The sequence below is a fragment of the Dama dama genome, chromosome 19 (assembly GCF_033118175.1).
Source record: "Dama dama isolate Ldn47 chromosome 19, ASM3311817v1, whole genome shotgun sequence".
NCBI lineage: Eukaryota > Metazoa > Chordata > Mammalia > Artiodactyla > Cervidae > Dama > Dama dama.
In genome coordinates this window covers 73,864,832-73,890,771 of record NC_083699.1, presented here as the reverse complement: position 1 = coordinate 73,890,771, position 25,940 = coordinate 73,864,832, and the positions used below count along the sequence as shown (strand labels likewise).

Here is a 25,940-nt window from a genome sequence, read left to right as displayed (position 1 = left end):
GCGTGGGGGCAGGGCGGGGGCGATGTTCCTGGGCGCCCCACCGCGAGTTTGGGCTGCCCTCTCCAGGTCAACTCAGCCTGCCAGAGGGCCCCGGCTTGGGATGGCGGCTTTCGGTCGTCCAGCCACTACGGTAGGGGCCCAGGCGGGACGCACAGCTGCCCACGGCAGGTTCACGGGTGCTTCGGCCCCCAAAGCGCAGAGGACAGCTCCACCAATGCTCGCGCAGCCCAAACAACCGTTCCGTCGGAGGAATGAGCCCGCGCGGCGGAAATGCCTCCCCTTTAAAGCGCGCGCCCCGGAAGCGGTACCCGCCGCGCGCCGGCACCGGAAGTGGATGCGGCCGGCCGGCGGGCGGCGGCGGCGGGCGGCCGGCTCTGGAGCTGCTTAGCGCTGCCGGGCGGGCGTCGCTGTGGGGGTTGCGGCGCCGCTCAGGCTTGGGCTGGCCCGGCGCGGCCTCCGGCTGCCCATGGGGCGCGAGGGGCCGGGCCGGTGACGCCGGACGCCCATGGACGCCCCTGAGGAGCCGCTGCCTCCGGTGATCTACACCATGGAGAACAAGCCCATCGTCACCTGTGAGTGCCCGGCGGCGCGGGAGGGGGCGGCGGCCGCGGCGGGTAGCACGGCCCAGGTCGCCGGCTCCTGGGCCCCCGCGCTCCGGCCCGGCCACTTCCTGGAATAGAGGTGTGGCCGGGGCGGCGGCTGCGGCGGGGCTTTGACTCCGCGGGCGACCTCCGACCTCCCCGGGACCGACCTCCTAGCTCTCCTGGAGGCGACCTCTGACCTCCCCGGGGACGCCCTCCCGGTTGTCCGGCTGCAGTTGATAGCGCCGGGGACGCGGGGCGGCCCGGACCGAGGTGCGCCCCGAGGGGCCCTCGCCGTGAGCCCCGTCCGGCCACAGAGTCGGCAGCTTGCCCCTCGCGGCCCGTCCTTCCCTGCGGAGACGGTCTCCTCCCGGCACACTGTTCCTTCCGACCCCGCAGCAGGTCTCCCGGCGCTCGGTCGCGAGCGTGGACGAAGTTTGCGTGCGGCTGTGGTGTTAGGAGACGGGGTGTGCACTTCAGGAACGTGTTAAGTGGTGAGACTCAGGGTGCCCGGCAGAGCCGTGCACAGCCGGCCCTGCCTGGTTAGGACCGCGGGCCAGGACTCTTCCCCGCCCGCGACGCGGGCACAGAGCAGAGACCCATTTCACAGATGGCGTGTAAAGGTTCGGCGAGCTTTCCGCGCTCTGGACGGAGACTGGTGTCTCGATGTTTTGGCTGTCGGGTTTTTTTTTTTTTTTTTGGTGCCACATTTACGCACCCGCAAAGAAACTGTTTTTCTGTTACAAAATGCCCTCTAATATTTACAGTTATGACTTCAGAATTCAATACTTTCAAAAGCACTGAGTTTATGGAAAGTGTTGAAATGTTGGCTGACGTTTTGCTGACTTGCAGAGAGATTCAGACTATTAGAAGTTTTGACTTTTGACAGTGCTTTTGTCGTCAGTTAATTTTTTTCAGATGGTCTTCTGTACTTGAAAGGAAGCACTCTTTCTATAGCAACATCCGGGGGCAGGCACTTAGGCCATAGTTGATGGTTCTGTAGGTAGAAGATCCTTTTGAAAGTTAAAGTTGTGCTCGCTCCGCAGCACATATTCTAAAAAAAGAAATTTAAAGTTTCTCTCTCCTTTTTCACTTTTTTTTTTTTCTGATTAATGGATACTCTTTTTGTGTGTTTCCTCTTGTCATATCTCTGAGAAACTGTATATTTAAAGTCGAATTTTGTTACTTTATGTTTAGCTGATAAACTTTCTTAGGAAAATGGACTGTGTCACATCTGAATTTAGACACTTGCATAATTCAGCCAAGTTTTCTCTTTTCACCAGGACACTTACCAACTGAAAGTCTTACTCAGGACGGCACCTTCAGTCTGAGAGAGTAGGTGGATGCCGTGGTTATCTGGAGGCCCTTCAGTTAATCCCCAGGTGCTTTCTGTATCCTGAGGGAAGAGGAGCCAAACTTGGGTTGGTGCTCGTGTTTGGGTTCAGTGTCTCCCAGATCCTGGAGACTTCTCCCCAAGTGTCCTCCATGCTCTGAGTGCTGGATCAATATTACTTGTGGAGGCATCCAGACATCTCATTATATCTTATGGCCTTTAGCTTCCATTTTCCTAGCAGTGTTTCTGTAGGCATTGTGTAAATACATACCTGAAGAGAAGCTTCCTAAAGCTCTGTTGGTTCAGCCTTGACTCAGTGGGGAGATTGTTATCATCATGGTGTTAGAGATACGTGTGACATATTTAGTTTCATTTCACGTACATGACAGACAACTCTGAGAAAGTTTCTTTTCCTACAGATTTATTGTAAAAGCTACACTGGTGGAGGTTTTTCCGGTGTTTAAAGCTGTTGTCTGTACTGATGGTATCTCTGTTTTCAGAGGCACAACCATTCATTCATTGGCGCCTCAGGGAAGAAAGCGGCTTCCGTAAACTTTCAGAGAAAGTTAGCTTGAAAGATAAAACAGATCCTTTTAAATTTAAAGATTTTTTAACTTTTAGAAGAGCTGAGTTCATATTCACACTTGAAATTGCATTTTGGTGTGTCTGGACTGGAGCTCCAGTAAGCACTTGCTGTCCTGGTTTTGTGTCATACTTTCTTCGTTTTGTTCCATTCCTTCTGCGGCACATGTTTGATGGGAGCCCCTAGTCTAAGCAGTGTAGATAAAGGTAGTAGAAAAACTGCTTTAAAAAGTCCATCTGAAGGCTTGGCTGTTGTGTACATAGCCCCCTAGCAGCATTTTAATTTTCAAAAATTTGTTTAATACTTTTTCCAGCCATTGCACCCTCAGGAAGTCTGTGTTTGTTCATTGTAAAAATGACAGCAGAGTTGATAATTTGTTTTCAGGTTTTTTTTCATAGAATTTAGAACATTTTACTTTGAATGAATTGTGTATCAGCCTTTCTGAGAAGAATGTAGAATGTTACAGGTTCAGATAAATTTAAGAACTGTTTATTTGCAACTGTGAGAAGACGGGAAAGTCCCCAGAGATTAGGGGAAACAGGATACATCATTACTTGAAAACCTTGTTAAATTATTTTAATAATATTCTGAAGCTACCTAGAAATTTTAATGACTTTCAGTTCATAATTAAAATTTTCCAGTGCCACTGCCCAACTACCTCTGGTGCAGAGTGACCACCTTAGTGGAGGATCTGCTTAGACTTCCAGGGTTGGAGAAGCTTCTCAGTTGTTGGGAGATGTGTCTGAAATGCCCGGGGTTGTCTCCAAGCACTCAGTGGTGCTGCTGGTGTGATGACATTGGTTGATGACTCATCTGACCGTAGCAATTTGAACACCTATAGTATAATTTACTAATCATGAAAGATGCACCGTGAAACTGAAACTAATTCAGCAGATCCATTCAGTCTAAATTTAAGTTGGAGCTTCGATTTTTTTCTTTCAGCCACTGGATCAGTTCTCTGCTTTGGAATAAAGACTGGGGTTTCTGATCTGAGGATACGTTAGGAAAGAGGTTTCATTTCCAGCTGTCTGGTTTAGCGGGCAAAGCTATGGTAATTCCACTGATTTGTTGGTATCCTACCCAGAATTGTTGTTCAGTTGCTAACTGAACAGTTGTGTCCGACTCTGTGACTCCATGGACTGTGGTACGCCAGGCTCCTCTGTCCTCCACTATCTCCTGGAGTTTGTTCAGATTCATGTCCATTGAGTCAGTGATGCTATCTAACCATCTTATCCTCTGCCACCCCCCTTCTTTTCCAATGAGCCCACTCTTTGAAAAAGGTGGCCAAAATACTGGAGCTTCAGCATCAGTCCTTTCAATGAATATTCAGGGTTGATTTCTGTTAGGATTGACTGGTTGGTTCTCCTTGTGGTCCAAGGGACTCCCAGGAGTCTTCTCCAGCCCTGCAGTTGGAAAGCATCAACACGAGATTGTGTAGTGTCTGAAAAATAGCAGGCTTCACCCAAACGATGATCTGTCCTCACCCAGTTGCACTGGATGTTGCAGCTTAAATTTTTCTCAGTCTCTATATTTAGAGTTCTGGATCTGACATTATGAATTTTCATAGTGGGGGAAAAGATAGAAGAAATGAGCAGATCTGTAACACTTTGTACCTGGCTGGAGTTTGTTTTTCTCTCCCTGTGGGTTAAAGTTTTTAAATTCGCAGGTTGTGATTTTCTACCAAGCATGAAACTGTGGTGCTTGTGATTTAACCACTTTGTTTCATTGTTGGAAAAGTAACTTAAAATGTCCTCTTTTTAAACTGATAGGCAGGTGTTGGTCCACAGTGCATTCTTAAGTTGAGAAGAGGGGGGATCGTGTTTCCTTAGGAGACCTCAGTTCCTTGGGCCACGGTTGGAGGTCGGGACTGAGGAATTACTGCCTGTGTTCCCTGGCTTTAGAAGGTGCTGCCATCTGTGCGCAGGTAAAAGCAGGCACGGTTTACTGTGTAATGACTTCCTCACCTGTGACCCAGGGTCAGGGGCGGTGCCAGTCGCAGAGAGTTGATAGGGGCTTGAATGAGTATGTGTAAAGCACTCAGAAGAATGATGAATGTGCAAAAAATGTTAGCTTCCCAGCAGAGATTCTTCAGTTTTCTCTCTCCACGGTGGCTTTAGTGTCTTCAGCAATTTTTTTATGGCACTTTTAGACTCAAAAGAGTATTTAATAATTCCATTTATTAAGTAAATTCAAGTAATTTTATTAAGTATTATGTCTTAACAGAAGTTATTTGAAAAAAAAATACACATAAATTGGAAGAAAATTTTTTATTTCTTTCTTAGATAACCAGAGTAGCATACTATTGGGATGGTTGCACCTGTTGGGCACTACACAACTTCTCTGACCAGAGGATCAGATTGGACGCAGTGGCTTGCTTTCCTTGGGGTGGGGGTGGAGTGGTACTTGCCTTTCATCACAACAGCTGCCCTGTTTTGTGATGATAGTGATGTCACTGAAAGAAATACAGCCAATGTAGTATTGAAACTGACTCTCTTGGGGCCTGGGATGGCTTGGTATTACTGTTCCCCTTGTAGATTTGGGACATCCTTTGGGCTGCTGTGGGTTTGCTGCGGTACCCTGGGGTCCCTGGGTAAGTTTGGGAACCCATGTTACTAGTATGTTAGCCTAACTCTAGAGTGGATCTGAACCGATCATTTAGATGTGAAAAACTTCCTTTTCCATTTGAACTTCAGCTCATGGGCTTGATTTCTAAGATGTGTTCCTGAAGAGTTTGCAGTGAAGTTTGGTTTACGCAAATAAGACTCAAGGGTCTGAGTTTTTTTTTAAGCTCTTTGAAATAAGCATGGCACACACCAGGCAGCAGCCAGTCTTGGCCTGGAAGGGAGCTGACAGCCAACTGGCTGGTCCACACAAGAGGTCGGAAGGGCCTTGGTCACCTTTTATGGAAAAGGCAAGTGACTTACCTGAGAATTTCTTGTCTCAAACCAGATTTTTGCCAGTTGACGGAGTGCTGGTGCCTTGCCTCCCAGGGCTCCCTGCTGATCCCCCCTCCCTCTGCTCTGGCCTGGGGGGTCTGGATGACCAACATGGGCCCCCATAGAGCCTCCCTGTCACCCCTCCCTGCTGGGGATTGCCCAGAGAGCCTCCTTGGCTTTCTCTCCTCCCTTCACCTCACCTTCCCTTCTGTCTTTGCTCCCTTCTGTCCCCACTTTCAATCAGGTCATCCCTGGGGGACTGCGCTTAATGTGACTTTTAAGTGTATTCGCAGTATTTTGCTCTTTAAGAATATAAATTTAAAATTGACGACCTTGGAGTCATTCTTACTTCTCTTTTTCTCTCACAACCAACATTGTATACCAGCAAATACCATTTTATCTTTGAAATTGATCTAGAATTCGGCCCCTTTTCTCTGCCTTCACTTCTGCTCCCCCAAATCCCGGTCCCCATCATCTCTCCCTGGGACCCCCGCAGCCTTCCAGATGGCGGACTAGTTTCTGGCCTTACCCTTGAAGCTGATTCTCTCTGGGGTTGGGGGCAGTCCCTCCAAGAGAGAAGTCGGCACATAATTCCTTGGCTTCCGCCTCTCCAGGGGCTGCCCACCTTCTCAGCATGGTATTCTCAGGGCTTCCTGTGGGCTCTGAGACCCTCTGTCCACGTCCCCCATCTCCACCCCAGCTGGCCTCCTGGTCGGGCCTTACACACCACACGGCCCAGCAGCCTCTGTCGTGTCGCTCTCCTGACCCCCTGGGTGTTTCCCTCCCACACCGAGGCTGCTCATGTGCCACCTTCCGGGCCTGTGAGGGTTTGGCATCTCTTGGACTTTGCTCAGTCTTCTGGCTCAGCACCCCTGACAAATTTTTTTCCCCCCATGGTTATTTCTCTCTCACCACAACCCAGGCTGCTCTGGAATAGAATGTGAGGTTCAGAACTTTATCTGCTATGTTCACTGCTGTATTTGTGGCACCTGGATGGTGCTGGGCACATAGTTTGTGCTCAGTAAATATTTGTAGAGGAAATTAATAAGTGAGTAAACATTACTCTAAAGGGGAAGCTGTGTTATACGTAAGGTAGGAGCTTTTAATGGTGTAGTTATTTTCTTTTAAATACATGTCTTTGTCAGGATCAGATAAGTTTGTAGAAAAATGTTTGGAGAATTTGAGTCCTGACCGTTCAGACTTGTTTTTAGGTAAACTACTATGCACTTAGGTGGTTTTTTGATTTTTGGTACTGGAACATTTTCTCTTTGGAGTTTTTGAATCGAGGAAATATGTGTTAATCCAGTAGAAGAAAAGTTCCGTGGCCCATCATCTTTGAAATAGTCCTTCTGAGTTGTGTTCAGATATGGTTTCTTTACTTCAAGTCCGGAGAAATGTATGAACAAACCGAAGCTTTCTCAGGTCTGTGATTCAGCTTCTGCTCTGGAGCATTTAAGATTGAGGGACTGTCAACCTGGCATTTGGGTGAAGCCTTTGAAAAAGATACAGCTGTAACTTTTAGAAATGAAACTTTAACTTTAAAAGTATATAAATAAAGCAGGAATACATTTTCATTATGAAGAATAGAATCTAGAAGTATAATTGTTGGGTCAGAAGGGGAGAGCCCGAATCGCCCTGTGAGAAAGCTGCCCTCCGAGTTATACTCTGCCCCGTTGGGTCGGAGATATCTTTTTAATTTTTGCCAGTCTAATGGACAGGTTATAGTTTTTTGATTTTTCTTTTTCTGAGCAGCTTTATTGAGCTCTAGTCTACATACTATAAAATTAATATCCGTTGTACGTGTACACTTCTCATTAGTAAATGTTCACAGTTGTGCAGCCGTCACCATAGTTCAGTTCTAGAACATTTCCATCACCCCAAGAACTTGTTAGCAGTTAATCTCTGCCCCTAGGCGTAGGCACCACTGATCTGCTTTCTGTCTCTATAGATTGGCGTTTTCTACACATTGCACAGAAGTGAGTCATGTAACATGCAGTCTTCTATCTGGCTTCTCTCACTCTGCAGTGTTGCTGAGTTTCGTTCGTGTTGCACCAACTACAGTTTGCTCCTCCTTTTCTTGCTGTCTAGTATTCCAGTGTGTGGACCGGAATACCTCCTTTATCAGATACGTGATTTGCAGATATTTTCTGCTATTCTTTGATTGTCTTTTAGTTAATCTGTCTTTAGAAGTGCAAACATTTTAAATGTTAAGTCTAGTTACCCATTTTTTTCCTCTTCTACTTTCAATATCGTATCTAAGAACTCTTTGACCAGCCCAAGGCCATCTTCCATCATAGTTGTTTTGGCGTTACACACCTAATGATTAGTGAGGTTCTTTTTATGTGGTTCTTCATGCTTGTACCTGTTGAGAATTGCCTGTTCATCTGTGTTTATTTCAACGTATAAGTCGTATGGCCAAAAATATATCTAAAAGATGAGTTGGTAGAGCACTAGGGAAGATGTGCATTTGATTTTTGTATTTTACGCCACATGTGTTAGTTTTCTAGGATAGCTGTAACAAATTATCAGAAACTGAGTGGCTTAAAACAATTGAAATTTATTTTTTCACAGTTCTGGAGACTAGAAAAAAGTATCAGCAAGGCTGTGCTTCTTCCAGAGGCCTTGGGAGTGGAGCTGGTCCTTTCTCGCCTCTTTCCAGCACCCAGAAATCCTTGCTGTTCCTTGACTTGTAGGCATATCACTCCAGTCTCTGCCTTGTCTTCACATGGCCTTCTCTGTCCCTGTGTTTTCCCTTCTGCCTCTTATCTGATCTGACAAGTGACCTCTTGTCATTGGGTGTAGGGCCCATCTGTATATGATACGGAATGATCTTATTTGAGAGCTTGAACTTAATCATATCTATAAAGACCCCTTTTCCAAATAGGTTCATTCCCAGGTCCTGGGGCAGGGGCTCAGAATGTGGACAAATCTTTTAGGGCTCCTGGTCAGCTCCTTGATTATGGCATCTGCACTGGCATCCAGGTGCACGTTGGCAGCATCCATCATGTGTCTTTGGTTTTATAGCACTTCCTCTGTTTAGAGGCATGTCCTTACTGTGCTCCTGACCCTTGAGCAAGTCCATGGTATCTGGAATTTTGGGCTTGAGATGTTGACTCAAGGTGGGATGATCTCTTAAGAAAATATTAATCTGTTATGCAACCTCTCTCTCCTTTTTTTCTCCCCAAGAAAATAAATGCTTTTATTTGGCTTTCTGCACTTGTGTTACATGATGTTTCATTCCTCAATGTTGTGTTAGGCCCTTGTTTGCCAGATTTTGTAAAGAAGTGAGCAGGGAGGGCTTCCCTGTTGGCTCAGTGGTTAAGAATCTGCTTGCCAATGCAGGAGACATGGGTTCAATCCCTAGTCCAGGAAGATCCCGTATACCGTGAAGCAGCTGAGCCCATGGGCCACAACTTCTGAGCCTGTGCTGTGGAGCCCACGAGCTGCGCCTGCTGAGCCCACGTGTCTCTACTGCTGAAGCCCGCGCACCCTGGAGCCTGTGCTCCGCAACAAGAGAAGCCCCCACGATGAGAAGCCTACTCTCTGCAGTTGGAGAAAAACCTGTGCAACAGCGAAGACCCAGCACAGCCAGAAATAAAATAATGACTGCATCAATAAATAAAATTATTTTTTAAAAACAGTGAACAGAGAAATTATGAAGAAACCGACAACAGGCTTATACCTTGCTTTCACCAGGGAGTGTCATGTCATGTGTTTGGAACTTTTTCCTTTTTTCAACAGATCTGTTTAGTGTTTAGAAGTAGTTGCATGCGTTTCAGAGCTGCGATTTTAGATAGAGTCTTAGAACTAACAGTAACGCCTGTGGTAACGATTTTTACTGCATTCACAGCTCACCATTTGTAGGCACTCTTAGTCTGGCTAGGTCAGCTTAAAAGTTTCTTAAGCACTGAGGTGAACAGCGGGAAGGGCCAGCAGGTAGGGCATTTTGAGGCTGACGGCCTGAGGGCCAGTTTCTGTACCTGACCAAGGCCCCCCAGTATTTGGTGACGCAGTGAGGACCAGGCCCAAGGTGGCCGACTCCTCGTCCTCCGCAACCTTGCCAAGTGGTCCGGGAGTCAGACACCGTCTGCCCACACAGAAAGGGGGTTGTGCCTCAAGTTATCCCCGAGAGAAATCCTTTGCCATGGAGCTCAGTAGAATAGAAACATCACTTTTTTTAGTTTAGCAGTCGAAGAACTGAGTAGGGTAGCCATACTGGCAGTTTTTAGTGTAATCTTACTGATTCTAAAATTAAATTCATCTTCTGAGAACTTGACAGCCAGTGCCATCATTCCATCTGCTGTACGGTATCCTGGCCTTTGGGGGCCCTGCGTTGTTTAGTGAAGAATTGGGCCCTGGATTCAACATCAGCGCATGTCCTTAGCATTTGTTCCTGGCCATCTTAGAGCTTATGTTCCAGCAAGAATGTAGATTGTGTGCATACAGGGTAAATCATATCATGTAATAGGTGATGCATGTTAGGAAGAAAGGAGAAAGAGAAAAGGGTAAGAGAAATGGGGGAATTGTTAACATCTCAAACGTTTTATTATAGAAACTTGCAAACTTGTATTAAAAAAAAAATGGTATGAAGAACCCCTCCAAGCCTATCACTCAGTTTCAACAACTAAGTGGTCACTCTTGCTTCTTTATACCCCCGGCCATTCCTTCCAATCCTGTTGTTATTTTGAAGCAAATCTCAGGCATCGAACATTTATCAGTAAGTGTATGTGTTGTGGACTGAATATTTGTATGCCCCACCCAAATTCCTACATTGAAGCCCAAACCAGTAATGTGGTCGTATTTGCAGATGGGACCTTCTGGGAGATAATTAGGATTGGCTTGGGTCACAAGGGTGGGTACCTCATGGTGGGGTCATCGGCCTCGTAAGAAGAGGAGGAGAGGCTGGGAGAGCTAGTTAGCAAGGGGAGCCCTCACTGGGGAGCCACAAGGAGGCACCTTGGTTTCAGCCTCCAGAACAAGGAGGAAAACAGTTGTATGTATTGTTTAAGCCACTCCATCTGGGGCGTTCTGTCATGCAGCCTGAGCTAAGACAGACTGTATCACTGAAAGATAAGGGCTTTAAAAAATACAACTGCAAAACCTTTATCACGTCTAAAAATACAATTCCTTAGTATCAAATATTGAGTGTTTACATTTCCAGTGTGTCTGAAATGTCTTTTTTAAAAAAATGCTTTAAATTATTTAGTGGCAGTAGGTTTTTAGATTAGTGTTTTAATTCCCTCTTGAAATCTTAGTTTCCCTTTCCCCCTCTGTGGTTCCTTATCGCTTGTTGAAGAGTCTGGGGGTGGGGGGGGGGGTGCCTTGTGTCCCGTTTGCCAGCTGGCTTCTGAGGTGTAGGAATCCTTGTTGTAGGAATCTTTAGTTTCTTTGCTCTCTGGTGTAACATGATGTTCCAGACTCACTTTGTGCATTTCCTGCCCTGGCCCTGGAGTCAGCCGTTCAGGGAGCCCGGATTCCTTCTGGTGGGAGATGGTATTTGGTAGTTGCTGCTGGGCCTTTATAGGGGAAGAGCTGGGCTCTAAAGTCACTCTGATCTTTTCAATTCAAATTCAGGACTTCAAGGCTTTATTTAACTGCTCTGTCCTCTGTGTGTGCTTTCTCCCTGCTCTCTCTCTCTCATGTATTTTTTCTTCCAGTTTTCAGGCATGCTTGGGGATGATAGAACAAGGTCCTCAGACTGGATCAGAATCCCGTGGAGTGCTCGTGGGGGCCAGAGTTTCTGATGGAGCAGGATGGGGTGGGGCCCGGGCATGAGGACCTCTCACAGATGCCCAGGTGATCCTGGTGCTGTGGGTCCAGGGCCCTCCTCGGTCTGCCTCACACAGCCTCTGATAGCCCTGTGACCTCCACCAGCAGTGTAACAATCCAGTGTGTAGCCCTGTCCTCTCTGCCCTGTCCCTCCCTGGCCTGAAGCGTCTCCTTTCGTAGGAAAGAGTCATACCTGTTGTATCAGTATTTCCCTTTCTAAGATAAGAGATGGCAGACCACACACACCTTCCCCACATTGCCTTCCCCTCAACATTTCTGGGAGGACGGAGTATAGAGGTGGTGCCCTCTCTTGTTTACAATCCTCAGAGCCCTGTTACGTCGGTGTGCCATGGTTTATTCTGGTCATCCATCAGTGGAATTTGAATGGTTTCATATTTTGCTCTTTGACACAGTCTTGCAATCAAATGTATTTTCCCCATGTATCTGTTGGGGTCTATCACTGTGAGGATTGCTGGGGCTCTGGTAAACACAGTTTTGCTAGTTCAAATCCCCCTTCAAAACGGTGCTCCTTTTGAAAATAATAGACCCCATCGAGAAAGTGAGTGATCTTTGAACGGACTTTTAAGGAGGTGAGAGGGAAATCCAGGGAAGGAGCGGTTTGGGAGAGGCCTCCCGTCCAGGTGTGCCTAAGGCGAGCAAGATGTCCTCCTGAATTGCAAATGCTGTGATTCAAACAGCTGTAGCTTGACTATATTCCCTGTATTTTATTAAACATACATAAACCTTCAAAGCCGACTCTTCGGTCTTTTTATATATAGATGCACTTATCCAGTCTTTCTTTTTCTGTTAAATTCCTGAGTTCTGGGTCTAATGTGGTCTCTGAGTGCTAGAGAAGGCCATTACTATCTTGTCCTTCTTCTTAAAAAAGGGAGACTTGGGGACTTTCTGTCTCTTGAGTGGCCTCTGTGTATTGGTTGTAGTTTCTTTTCTGCAAACTCCCACATCATGGAACCCGATGAACCCTCACACATTGTACTTTGTCCCTTTGGTCACGCCTGCCGGCAGGGTGGTACTAATTGCGTAACTGGGTGCGGGCGTGAGGCAGCACCCGGGAGAGCGAGCAGGTGTCTGTCACCAGCAGGCTGGGGAAGCTGGTGGACCAGACCTGTCATGAAAGCTAGCGCTGAGATGGCAGGATGGGCCGAGATGTGATTTAAGAACACTGGAGTGGGTTGCCATTTCCTTCTCCAGGGGATCCTACCAACCCAGGGATCAAACCCACATCTCCTGCATTGCAGCCAGGTTCTTTACCAGTGAACCACCCGGGAAGCCCAAGAAACAATAAAGTGAGAGAAAGAAGCATCTTGGAGCAGCAGTGCAGAATGCTGAGTCCAGAGTGGGCAGCTTTACTCTGAGGAGCGGCTTGACTCACCTGGGCGGGGAGCCGTGGGTGCCTGGGCTTCCCTGTGTGGGGTGGCCCTCGGGCTGCTGGGAGGACTCAGGGTGACTGAGCTTGAGCTTACAGCACATGAGCAACTGCGCAGTAAACGGATGGTCCCTCCTCTGACTTCTGTCTGCTAGTTCTCATCTGGGGCCAAACCCTCTAGTGCTTAGAGCAAGTCCTCCCGGATCATCAGATTGGGAGTAGTACATAGATTGGGGGAGGGGGTTGGCAAATCAAATGCTTTTCTTTGTTTTAAATCAGTCCCATGACTTCACTTCTCATGGTTGTGTCAGTTGCTTGTGAATGCTGTAACAAATTACGTAGACTTTGTGTCTAAAAGTAACACAGAGGTATTTTCTCTGAGTCCTGGAAGTCAGCAGTCTGACGTGGTTCTCTCTGGACTGAGATGTGGGCAGGGCTGGTCCTTCTGAGGGCTCCAGGGGAGAATCCCCTTTCCGGCATCTGGAGGCGCCCGCTCCCTTGGCTCTCTGGGCCCCAGTTCGGTCTTTCTCATGACACCATCTCTCTGGTTGTGGCTCTTCGCCATGTAAGGACCCTTGGGGGAGCACAGTGGGCCTGTCTGGATAAGCCAGGATCATCTCTTTATTTTAAGGTCAGCTGACTAGCAGCTTTAATCCACCTGCAACCTTGATTCTTCCTTGCCGTGTAATGTAACATGTTCACAGGCCCCAGGGGAGCAGGACGATTCTGTCAGTTTCTGAATGCCCTTGACACGTGTCTTGCCGGGCCAGCCGGAAGATTTCAGCGAGCAACACTACGCGTTCCTTTAGGCTAAGAAATAAAGGAGACAGAACAGATGGGGTCGAGAGGATCGCTGCAGTCAACGATGATTCTTTATTTCTCAGGGTTACATATATACTAAACCAAGAAGAGAGGCATCACAAAGAAAATTCTTCCCCATGTACATCATCTTTAAGATAACAATAACCAGAGCTCTCTCATGGCGCCAAAGGCATCCTACTTATCTTAAGGGCAGTCGTGCAAAGCCATCTATCTGCACCTTGTGTACATTCAAGGCTCACTAATGGTCTGTTAGGAGTTAACTTGGATAGTAAATTTCAGAGGGGTGGCGGGACAGAGAGCTATGTCTGCGAACAGACCCTTGATGATCAATCAAGGCAGCTCCCAGAGTCAGCTTTTTCAAGCCGCTCTCCGCAGGGTGGCGGGACAGAGAGCTATGTCTGCGAACAGACCCTTGATGATCAATCAAGGCAGCTCCCAGAGTCAGCTTTTTCAAGCCGCTCCCCGCAGCTCCCCCTCTTTTATTAAATAAAATGGCACGCCTGATTCTTTTGGCGTAAATAATTACTGTGTAGGACAGCCTTGATGTCCCACAACTCTTTGACAAATTTCTTTATGATACAAGGAGTAATGCACACAAAAAGCGCTAATACCAGAAGCATGGCCACGACCCCTGAAAAAAGATGCCAAAGTGAGGTTATTGAAGGAAAATTGGAAAACAAACTTTTAACAAACTCTTCAGCATTTTCTGCCAAATCCATACTAGCCCGAGGAGCATTTTCTATATCAAGAATTTCCTGATGAAGTTGTAATAGATCTAAGGAAATGTTTTCATTATGCCAAATACCATCTAAATGTAATTTTATCTTATTCCAAGGGGTCTCAGTATTATTATAAATTTTTGGAGTTACACAAATCCAACGATAGTTAGCATGACACCTGATTTTTGCCCTCAGTTTTAAGCCTAATATTTCTTCTCCCAAAAATCTCACGGTATCATAGAGGGCATTTAGCCTATCTTCTAGTTTTCTATCTATATCTTCCTGAATTCCTAAAGCTTTTGAAGTGTTCTTTGCTAAATCATCTACAATATTAGCAGTATGTACAGATTGAGCTAAGGATACAGAAGCAGTAGTAGCAGAAGCAATTAAAGTTATAAGCGTTACTACTCCTAGAATTATTAATCCTATCCCCCTTCGTGGCCTAGCAAGGGCTGTACGCACTTTATTCCACAGCTCAAGCCCTGACTCTTCATACCAGGGCTCAGTAAGATTTACAGGCATCATGACAAAGGGTGGTTGTTTAACTATCAGAGCCCCAGAATTATTTTCCATACCTCTTATACAATTAGTCAGGGTACAATTAAAACAATGAACATGATATAGGCCAGCATTTTTTGAAAGAGTCACAGAGCCAACAAGGATCATAAAGGGATAGGGTACGCAGGCCCGAGGATATCTCCAAGTCTCATTCCACCAATACGCTCTCCAGGATAGTACTCCTTTGGTCTTTCCTCCAGTCCGTAAAAGGGACCCATCTGTTCTGAAAGCAGCCAACAGCTTCCATATCTCAGTCTGATACACCGTGGTGCCACCAAGATTCCAAATTCTAGCTGCAAGTTGTCTGCCGCCTTCCTTTCCGGGGTTCCTGTTGGAGTCTGGCGACCAGTCCCAAAGTGAATGTGTGTCATTAGTAATAGAATATACAGTAGCAGTCTCATCTCTACAAAGTTTCCATGGCACAGCTATATATCGTCCTTTTACCCCCAGGCCACAAAATGGAATGTCTTTAGGTCCGGTTCCATTGACTCGTCGTGCATCTCCTGTAGATTTCGTAATGCTAGGAATATCCACTATCCAATTACGGTGGTCATGGTCATAATCATAACCAAAGTATTCTGCATCTGTAACAGTAAGACATCCTGAAACATTATGATTTCGGAAAAAGCACATTGGTAATTGTGAAGAGGATCCCGAATAAGAAATACTGGCATTCTGTGGAAAAATATGCTTATCAGAAAACCCCCCCAAAAGTATTGTGTCATTCACATACACAGGAACAGAACTCATTTCCCATCCAACAGGCTGTAAAAGAGGGGGATCAGGAACATACGCCCAGAAGATACTGGCTTCCATGGAACTTATCTGGTTTAAAAGAAGTAATAATGAAATTAATATACTAGTAGGAGAGGCAGGGGAAGGGTTGGAAGCATTCTCACATGCCATCTGTAACAGTGCCTGTATCTGCTGAGCTGTCGGCAGCAGGACCGTCTCCTGGATTGTGAGCTGTCTCATTCGCTCCACCAGTGAACTCCTCTGCCGTGCGTACCAACCTTTCCGGGAGCCAGCGCGGCGCTTCAGCATTCTGCGGGAAAACACAAACATGACCTCTCCCCCATATTAGAACTGGATCCGGCCCATGCCATCTGCCTTCCAGCGGGTCTTTCCATCTGACTAATGGCCGTGCCTTTTTATTATCATAGTGCCAAAAACGTTGAGCTGCTGATTTTCCATTTTTATCGAGGCTCAGAAAATTTAAAACAAACAAAGCATGACTAAGAAGATTGTTAGGCGTAATAGCATACAAACTCCCCCTTTTTAATTTTTTCAGTTGGTGCTGAAGGGTTTGATGTGCCCGCTCAACAATTCCTTGGCCCTGTGGGTTATATGGGATTCCAGTCTTGTGTACAATGCGCAGCTGGGCACAAAAGGTTTGAAAATTGCGGCCAACATATCCAGGGCCATTGTCTGTTTTGATGCATTTAGGTAGGCCCATAGCAGAAAAACTCCGTAAGCAATGCTGAATACAATGCTTGCTAGCCTCTCCAGATTGAAGTGTGGCCATGATAAAACCAGAGAAAGTATCAATAGTAACATGCACATATTTCAATTTTCCAAAATCAGAAATATGTGTAACATCCATTTGCCACAAATCATTGGGGAGTAAACCCCGAGGATTGACTCCATATGTTGGGAGCACAAAAAACTGTGGACAAGTAGGACAAGCTTTTACAATTTGACGAGCGGCTTCCCGAGAAATTCCAAATTGCAGCCGTAATGAATTGCTATTCTGATGGTGTATTGCATGAGAGGCCTGTGCTGCAGAGGTAAGGGTTAAGGAAGAATAACATACCGTACGGGTGACTTCATCAGCCAGAGCATTCCCAGCCGCTAAAGGCCCAGGAAGGGCAGTGTGAGCACGTATGTGCCCAAAAAAGCAAGGATGAGTTCGGGCTCGAATGAGTTTCTGAATTTTCAAAAACAAGGTTTGAATAGAGGCCTTAGCAGCTCCAATGAGGGGTACTGTTTCAATGACTGAGAGAGCTCTGACAACATAATGACTGTCAGAGTATAAATTAAAACTTTGAGGAACACGTTGCAGAGCCTGGAGTACTGCAAAAAGCTCTACTTCCTGAGCTGATGAATATGAGGTTTGACAATAATAAGATTCATTTTCGATTACCAAACTGGCTATGCCATTGGAAGATCCATCAGTAAAGACAGTTGTCCCCTTTCTCAAAGGGCATTGCTGTACGACTTTTGGAAAAATAAACTGATGCAGCTGTGCAAATTGTAACAATTTATTAGCAGGGTAATGTTGTTTAATCTCCCCTGCATACTGTGCAAGCGCAATTGCCCAATCATCAGAAAATTGAGAGAGCCATAGTTGCTGTTCAGTTGAAAAAGGAATACAAATAAAGTGGGGATCTCTTCCCAAATAAGTCACAGATTCCTGTCTTCCTTTTGCTATTACTTTGGCTACAAGAACATGGTAAGGACTTAATACCCGTAGGGGAGAGACTGATAGATAAATCCACCTTAAAGGATTATCTTGAAACAACACACCGGTAGGTGAATGTTCTGAGGCAAGAATATAAAGTCCCCAAGGCCTTTCATAGTCACAGTAACTGGAGTGCTGCTGTGATAAGGCAGTTTCTACTTTCTGAAGAGCTCGCTCTCCAGCTTCTGTGAGGCTGCGTGGGGAGGTAGGATTCTTATCCCCCTTTAAGATATCAAAAAGAGGCTTCAATTCGTATGTAGCAAGATGTAGGTAGGGTCTAATCCAATTAATGTCCCCGAGCAACTTTTGAAAATCATTAAGTGTTTTCAGATTATCCCTTCGTAATGCAATGGGCTGAACTCCAAATGTTTCTCTTTCTAAACGAAAGCCAAGATAGGAATAAGGAGGAAAGGTTTGCACCTTTTCTTTGGATATTATTAGCCCTACTGCTTTTAAGGCAGGTTCCATGAAGGCATAAACTGCTAATAAATACTCTTTATCAATATGTGCTAGCAGTATATCATCCATGTAATGCAGAATATAAGCATCGGAGTATTTTGTCCGAGTTTCCTGCAATGCTGCTGCAACAAACTTCTGGCACAAGGTGGGGCTATTGGCCATACCCTGTGGCAAAACTTTCCAATGATACCTGAGCATTGGTTGGGAAAAGTTAACAGATGGAACACTAAAAGCAAATCGAGGGCAATCTTGAGGTGCTAGAGGAATAGTATAAAAGCAGTCTTTTAAATCTAAGATTATTATGTGGGCATTTCTAGGAATAGCCATGGGAGAAGGCAATCCTGGTTGTAATGCTCCCATGACTTCCATAGTTTCATTAACCTTTCGCAGATCCTGTAAAAGCCTCCATTTCCCAGATTTTTTCTTAATAACGAAAATGGGTGAATTCCAAGGTGAATTAGACTGTTCAATATGTCCCAGTTCCAACTGTTCCTGCACCAGTTGTTGGGCAGCGTCAATTTTCTCTTTGGAAAGGGGCCACTGATCAACCCACATAGGCTCCCCAGACTTCCAAGTAATAGCATCTGCGTGAATTACAGGAGGATCAGAGGTCCCTTCTAAAAATACCCAAGTCCACTTCTTTTTGGTAACCTTTTTGTCTGAACAGGCGCAACAGTTCCCTGATTATTTCTTCCAAGTCCCGAGGTGGGAAGAAGCCCTTGATCTAAAAGCTGATTGCTAACCTGATCACTGGGGCTGTATAAATATACTCCCATATGAGTCATAACATCTCGTCCCCACAAATTTACAGGGAGGTTTGGGAGGACATAAGGTCTAATGTCTCCTTCGTGACCCTCATGGTCAGTCCAATGTAACAGCTCTGTACTTTGTTCAGGGTTATTAGTTTGACCAATTCCTTGCAATGTTGATATAGCTATCTGTTTAGGCCATTCTCGGGGCCAGTGTCTCTCAGCAATAACAGAAACATCAGCTCCTGTGTCCAGAATGCCTGTAAAGAACTTTCCATTTATTCTTAACGTGAACTCAGGACGATTATTAGTTATTGCCTGGACCCAGTAGGCGTCAGAGGATCCAAAGGCACCTTCCCCTCTCCTGGAAGCCAATGCTTTTCCTGTTTGCACCGCAGGGACCAATATTAATTGAGCTATACGCTGTCCGCTAGCTATGGTGGTAATGCATTGTGGAGAATGGGCCATAATTTTGATTTCTCCTGTATAATCAGCATCAATTACTCCAGGAGCTATGAGCAGCCCTTTTATGGTAGAGCTACTGCGTCCGAGTAAAAGTCCCACGGTTCCATCAGGCAAAGGGCCGTATACCCCAGTGGGCAGAGCCTGCATTCCCATTTCGGGAGTCAGTACTGTGTAGGAGGAGGAACAGAGGTCCAAGCCTGCACTCCCTGAGGTGGCTCTGAACAAGTCTGTAACTCTCCTTCTACCATCTGATTTCCCTGCATTGCCCCATAACATTGTTTCGGGGCCAGGGGCTGGCCCCTCATCTAGTTTCCCGACTGCGAGGGAAGTGGGTTGCCCTGGACATCAATTTTAGATTTACAATCTTTTGCCCAATGTCTTCCTTTTTTACACCTAGGGCATAAATTAGGAGTTTTATTATTCCCTGAATTGGCTCGTTGGGGGCAAAAGGCAGCACGATGTCCAGGCTGGCCACAAACAAAACAGCCAGCATTTCCTCTACTAGGTAATCCTCGTTTATTTTTCATTTGCTGTTGATATAATACTTCTTTTATGCTTTTCCCTTGTAAAGCTGCAGCCAGGGTAATACCCTGCATATAGGAAGGTCCGATATCAGCACATATACGAATGTAATCTGATAGACCTCCCTTTTTTCTGTACGGTCTAAGTGCAGCCTGACAGGCAGAATTTGCATTTTCATAGGCTAATTGTTTAGTAAGCACTATTCCAGCCTGCTCATCAGCTATAATCTTACCTACTGCTTCAAGAAGACGAGCCACAAAATCTTGATATGGTTCATCAGGCCCCTGACGAATTTTTGAAAGATCCTCAGTCTTATTACTAGAGCAAGGGAGCTTTTTCCAAGCCTGCCGGGCAGCATTAGAAATTTGAGCATATGCTCCAGGCAAATAGTTCAATTGAGCATTGGTATTTTGGTAGGCCCCTTCCCCTACCAACATTTCATATGTAGTATTGATCCCTTGTCGCTGGTTTAGTTCAGCTATATGGCCACATTGTTCTGTAAATTCTGATTTCCATAATAAATAGTCCCCTCCTGATAAGCAAGCTCTTGCAATTTGTTTCCAATCACTAGGTGGCAAATTTTGACCTCCTAGACTCTCTATCATGGTCTGGGTAAAAGGAGCCGTAGGTCCATATTGAGCACAGGCAATTTTTAATTCCTTTAGTTGTTTGAAAGGTAAAGCTTCATAATACCTTTGGTTTTCATGTTCGAATACCGGGAAAGTAGCAGAGAATCCCTGAACAGTTTCTCCAGCTCTTTGGGCTTGTTGCATAGCCTTTTGCAAGGGGGACAAACTCTGTGATTCACGAGTTATATTCAACAAATTTTCAGGTTTGGAAATAGGTGGAGGATCTAATCCAGCAATAGTTGAGGGTGCATAAGCAGGAGGCGCAGTAGAGATTGCACTAGCGCCTTCATCCCTACCTTCCCTTTTTATTTCTTCCTTTATTGTTATTAATAATTTCTGCATGAGTGCCTCCAGACCCTCTGTCGGAGGAGCAGCTGCTGCCTGCGCATTCGAATTGTCAGTTACAAGTAATTCCCGATGATCATCCTTATGATAAGCAGCTGCCTGTTCTTCTAAACTTTCCTCATCCTCTGAAGTCAGCGTTCCCTCATTTTCCTTCAAAGGTTTTGCATATTCTAATTCAAAGGTTGTGGGTCCTTTCCCTTCAGGAGTAGCATAAACTTTAGGAGTAGCATAAATTGGTTCTTTGGGTGGGAGCATGTGTTTTAATTTACTCCCTTCCTCATGTTCAAAATCAAGGCAGTCTCTTATTAAAGACCATAATGAAAATGTTTCCACAGGAACCTTATTAGGTCCGTGGAGAGTATAATATGTTTGAATCTGTTTCCCTATCTTTTTCCATATCTCTAAACTCATAGTCCCTTCCTGTGGAAACCAGGGACATACTTCCTCAACAAAACTAAGAAAAGTCTGCAATTTTGTTTTAGTAACCTGCATTCCCCGATCCTTCAACATTATCTGTAACATATGCACAAACAACTGACGACTATTATCTTGTCCCATGGTTTATACTCTCGACAATATTCCTTCCTGCCCCTCAATATACAAATACACACACTCTTACTTACCTTAATAGTTTCAACGGGCAGCGGCCGCAAGGAACTTTCGTTGAGCTCCACGCTGTTGGGCGCCACTTGCCGGGCCAGCCGGAAGATTTCAGCGAGCAACACTACGCGTTCCTTTAGGCTAAGAAATAAAGGAGACAGAACAGATGGGGTCGAGAGGATCGCTGCAGTCAACGATGATTCTTTATTTCTCAGGGTTACATATATACTAAACCAAGAAGAGAGGCATCACAAAGAAAATTCTTCCCCATGTACATCATCTTTAAGATAACAATAACCAGAGCTCTCTCATGGCGCCAAAGGCATCCTACTTATCTTAAGGGCAGTCGTGCAAAGCCATCTATCTGCACCTTGTGTACATTCAAGGCTCACTAATGGTCTGTTAGGAGTTAACTTGGATAGTAAATTTCAGAGGGGTGGCGGGACAGAGAGCTATGTCTGCGAACAGACCCTTGATGATCAATCAAGGCAGCTCCCAGAGTCAGCTTTTTCAAGCCGCTCTCCGCAGGGTGGCGGGACAGAGAGCTATGTCTGCGAACAGACCCTTGATGATCAATCAAGGCAGCTCCCAGAGTCAGCTTTTTCAAGCCGCTCCCCGCAGTGTCTGATGCTATAAGTATGAAAGCCCTATGTCCTTCCCAACAAATAGGTGACTTTTCTGTTTAACCTTTTGTTCCCCCCGAGGCATGATTGGTAACTTTGGAGCACTCGCATCACATTTGTTAATTTATGCTACCCTTTCTGTAGATGGTTTAGTGCTAAATGCAATCTTATGTCATCATCAGATCTTAAATTAAAAAAAAAATGATTGCATAAATATTACATATACCCAAATACTGCATTTAAATAACCATAAATATTGCAGCTACATTAGCAACAACAAACATATAGCTTTTTGAACAGAGATACAAATATTTTTTTCTCAATTAAGAGAATAGATGCCTTTATATTAGCCTAGTGTAGACACCCAGTGTTCCTGAGATGCAGATGAGGATCTCTTTCTAACCTCCACCCCAGACGGAGCCAGTTCACATTGTTTGGTTGGATGTTGATTCCAGCAGGGTTGAGCTTCATGTGCCTTTCCTCTGCTGGAGGCACTTTCACACAGAACAGGACCCTGGACTCAGCTCTGCTCTTAAAGTATCAACATAAGACTGATTTTGTTCTGGTCGCAGTTGACTGTTAACTGAACATCAGGATTTAAAAATGCTTTGACACTAAATAACCTTGTGAAAAATAAATGAAAATAAATAAATAAATAACCTTGTGACACTGCAGTTCTAGTGGATCCTAAAATAAAAGTTTTGTGCAGAAAAATGATTGAAAGTGAAAGTTTCCATTGCTGTTTACGTTGGTAAGGGGTGAAGCCAATGCTGTGTGACAGACCTCAGCTGTGAGTGGCCCTGAGTGCGGCTGGGTGGGTCTGCCGCACACTCCTGGGCTTGGTCTGGACATGTTACTCGGCTTAGACTCTGATCTTAGTGATGGTGTGTTGGGTCTAAAAGACTGTCTGGCCTACAGGTTTCTATTTTTAGTTATAATTGACTTCTTTGAAAATTAGAGTTGTTTCAAAAATAGCCAATTTCTTACCGTCTCTTTTTATTGTTCATTTGCTAGGTTGTTTATGACTCTTGGCGACCCCAGGGACACCAGGCTTGCCTGTCCTTCACCATATCCCAGAGCTTGCTCAGTGGACTCCTGTCCATTGAGTCAATGATGCCATCCAACCATCTCATCCTCTGCCCTCCTTTTCCTCCTGCCCTCAATATTTCCCAGCATCAGGGTCTTTTCCAGTGAGTTGGCTGTTTGCATCAGGTGGCCAAAGTATTGGAGCTTCAGCTTCGGCATCAGTCCTTCCAACAATTCAGGATTGATTTCCTTTAGGAGTGACTGGTTTGATCTTCTTGCAGTCCATGAGAGTCCAGGGGACTCTCAGGAGTCTTCTCTGGCATCACAATTCGAAAGCATTAATTCTTCAGCACTCAGCCTTCTTTATGGTTCAACTCCCACATCTCTACATGACTATTGGAAAGACCAAAGCTTTGACTATACAGACCTTTGTCGGCAAAGTGATATCTCTGCTTTTTAATACACTGTCTAGGTTTGTCATAGCTTTTCTTCCAGTATTCACTTAGTATTCTTGGGCTTCCATTGTGGCTCAGCTGGTTAAGAATCTGCATGCAATGCGGGAGACCTGGGTTCAATCCCTGGGTTGGGAAGATCCCCTGGAGAAGGGAAAGGCTTACCCACTCCAGTATTCTGGCCTGGAGAGTTCCATGGACTATATAGTCCCTGGGGTCACAAAGAGTCAGACACCACTGAGCGACTTTCACTTTCACTTTTTTTCCAGGGAGCAGTGTCTTCTGGTTTCATGGCTGCAGTCACTGTCCACACTGATTCTGGAGCCCAAGAAAGAAAAGCTGCCACTCTTTTCACTTTTTCCCCATCTATTTGCCAGGAAGTGATGGAACCGGATGCCATAATCTTAGTTTTTTGAATGTTGAGTTTTAAGCCAGTATTTTCACTCTCCTCTTTCACCGTCATCAAGAGGCTCTTTAGTTCTTCACTTTCTGCCATTGTGGTGGTATCATCCACATATCTGAGGTTGTTGATATTTCTCCCTGATGTACTCCTTTCCCAGTTTTGATTCCAGACTTCATCCAGACTGGCATTTCGCATGATGTACTCTGCATATAAGTTAAATAAGCAGAGTGACAGTATACAGCCTTGATGTACTCCTTTCCCAGTTTTGAACCAGTTCATTGTTCCATGTCTGGTTCTACTTGTTGCTTCTTGTCCTGTATATAGGTTTCTCAGGAGACAGGTAAGTCTCCTATTTGGTATTCCTGTCTCTTTAAGAATTTTCCAGTTTGTTGTGATCCACACAATCAAAGGCTTTAGCTTAGTCAGTGAAGCAGAAGTAGATATTTTTTTGGATTCCCTTGCTTCTTCTTTTTCTTTTTCCTTTGCTTTTTCTGTGATCCAGTGGATGTTGGCAATTTGATCTCTGGTTCCTCTGCCTTTTCTAAATCCAGCTTGTACATCTGGTACTGTTGAAGCCTAGCTTGAAGGATTTTGAGCATTACCTTGCTAGCATGTGAAAATCTAAATGACACATCTTTATCTATATTTATTTATATTCTGTTGGACATGTGTTAGTGTTTTCTCAATGTTGGTAAAAGTTAACTATTTTATAATTGAGTTCCCAAGTCCTTCTATTTTTAAAATTTTAAGAAAATGTTCAGCTGAGTTTATTGAAATGTGACCCATATATACCTAAGTCACTGAAATCATCTTTTTTAGCCCCCCCCCCCCCCCCCCCCGCCCTGGCCATGTTTAATTAGTTCTTACCTGCTTTTAACATAAAAATTTTAAAATTATGTGATTAATGCATAAATATATGCTTCTAAAAATCTCAGAGAATGCAGTCCTAATGCAGAAAATAGTGAAGGTCTGCCTCAGATAACTGAGTGCGTGGACCAGAGTCTGATCACAAATGGCAGACGTAAGAAGAGAGTCATAGGTAGTCAGGAACCCAGGGCTCCACCTGCCTTTTTCTCAAACATCTCTTGTTGTGGAACATGGGGCTTAGTTGCTTTGCAGCGTGTGTGCGGCATCATAGTTCCATAACCAGGGATCACACCTGCGTCCCCTGAATTGGAAGCGGATTCTTAACTGCTGGACCACCAGGGAAGTCTGAGTGAATCTCAGTAGCCCTCTTGAGTAAGAAAAATAAACACAGTTTTCTGAACAAAGTTCTCTCAACACATCATCTTAAGCCTCATTTTTGCTTCTAGTAGCTGTATTCTAACAGCTGATTCCCTGTTTTTCTCATGCCCCTGTGCAGCCCATGGGATCAAAATGAAGTTGCTCTTACAGTTCACACCTCAGCACTCCAGTGGCTTTTCTACTAACTGGTTGAGCTATTTTGGGGTACTACAAAGTATTAATACATATTGTTAATTTAATTACCTACCAAGTGAATGGAGATTTTATTCTTCTGAGGTTTTACATATAAGCTCTTTCCTGTCTGTCTTTTATGGCTCTTTCTAGCCCATTTTCAAAGATACCTCCCTCTGTTTTCCATAATACTCAGTATAAAAACTTGAGAGTATTATCATTAATAATAGCCATGTGTTCTGAGAAAATCATGGTGGCTTTTCTTCATGTTAAGTCAACATAGGGTTTCAGTGGGTGGGAATGAAAAGTAGGGTACTATGTCAGTTTGCTCAGGGTGCTCAGGGTAACAAAATACTCCAGGCTGGGGATGGGGGTGGGGAGCTGAAACAGCAGAACTTTATTTCCTCACTGTCCTGGAGGCTGGAGGTCCAAGGTCAAGGTGTCAGCAGGGCTGGCTGTGAGACCTCCCTTGGTGGCTTGTCAGTGGCCATGTCTTCTTGCTGCATCCTAAGTGGTCTTTCCCGCCCTGGTGACCATGTGTACACATTTTCTCTTATAAGGATGCCTAAGGGATTTAATCAACTTCCCTGGTGGCTCAGATGGTAAAGTGTCTGGCTGCAATGCGGGAGACCCGGGTTCGATCCCTGGGTGGGGAAGATCCCCTGGAGAAGGAAATGACAACCCACTCTAGTACTCTTGCTTGGAAAATTTCATGGATGGAGGAGCCTGGTAGGCTACATTCCATGGGGTTGCAAAGAGTCAGACACAACTGAACGACTTCACTTTCTTTCTAAAGGGATTTAATCAGGGCCCATTCAAAAGCCCTTGTTTTTACCTAATCACCTCTTTCAGATACAGTCACATAACAGAGGTGCTGAGGGGTTAGGGTTTCAATGTATGAATTTTGCTGGGACACACTTCAGCTCCTTAACAGGGGCTGAGATCAAATGGTCACATGTTCAGTGTCCAGTTATCAGATGATGTCTCTGCCCTTGACAGATGTGTTAATTGACCTGTAATCTTTTAAAATTAAATTTAGGACACAGATTAAAGATTTATTTTATGATTGAATGTAAGAAAAATTGTTACTTTACAGCCTTCA

At 45.1% G+C, this 25,940-nt stretch overlaps 2 protein-coding genes across 3 annotated transcripts in view; one reads left to right on the top strand and one right to left on the bottom strand.

Moving 5' to 3' along the window:
* The first annotated feature begins 424 nt into the window (after positions 1-424).
* TRAPPC10 (trafficking protein particle complex subunit 10) overlaps positions 425-25,940 on the top strand; it is an 84,255-nt gene continuing 58,739 nt past the window's right edge. Inside the window, exon 1 of one of the 2 annotated variants that reach the window (XM_061167476.1) lies at positions 425-572. In XM_061167476.1, the coding sequence (XP_061023459.1) occupies positions 506-572 (67 nt within the window). In that variant the 5' untranslated portion in view covers positions 425-505. Of the gene's footprint in view, positions 573-1,056; positions 1,076-25,940 lie in introns of those variants that run through there. The other variant, XM_061167477.1, reaches the window with a different exon arrangement.
* On the bottom strand, positions 13,782-21,557 carry LOC133073662 (endogenous retrovirus group K member 6 Env polyprotein-like). Its single transcript, XM_061167474.1, has 2 exons — positions 20,942-21,557; positions 13,782-15,733 (listed from the first exon to the last, which is right to left on the bottom strand). Exon 2 carries the CDS (start codon positions 15,730-15,732, stop codon positions 13,894-13,896), a length of 1,839 nt encoding a protein of 612 aa, XP_061023457.1. The 5' UTR covers position 15,733; positions 20,942-21,557; the 3' UTR covers positions 13,782-13,893.

What these genes read in the sequence shown, in the direction of transcription:
- LOC133073662 (XM_061167474.1), bottom strand. Translation starts at nt 15,732, where the DNA reads ATGCTGAAGCGCCGCGCTGGCTCCCGGAAAGGTTGGTACGCACGGCAG.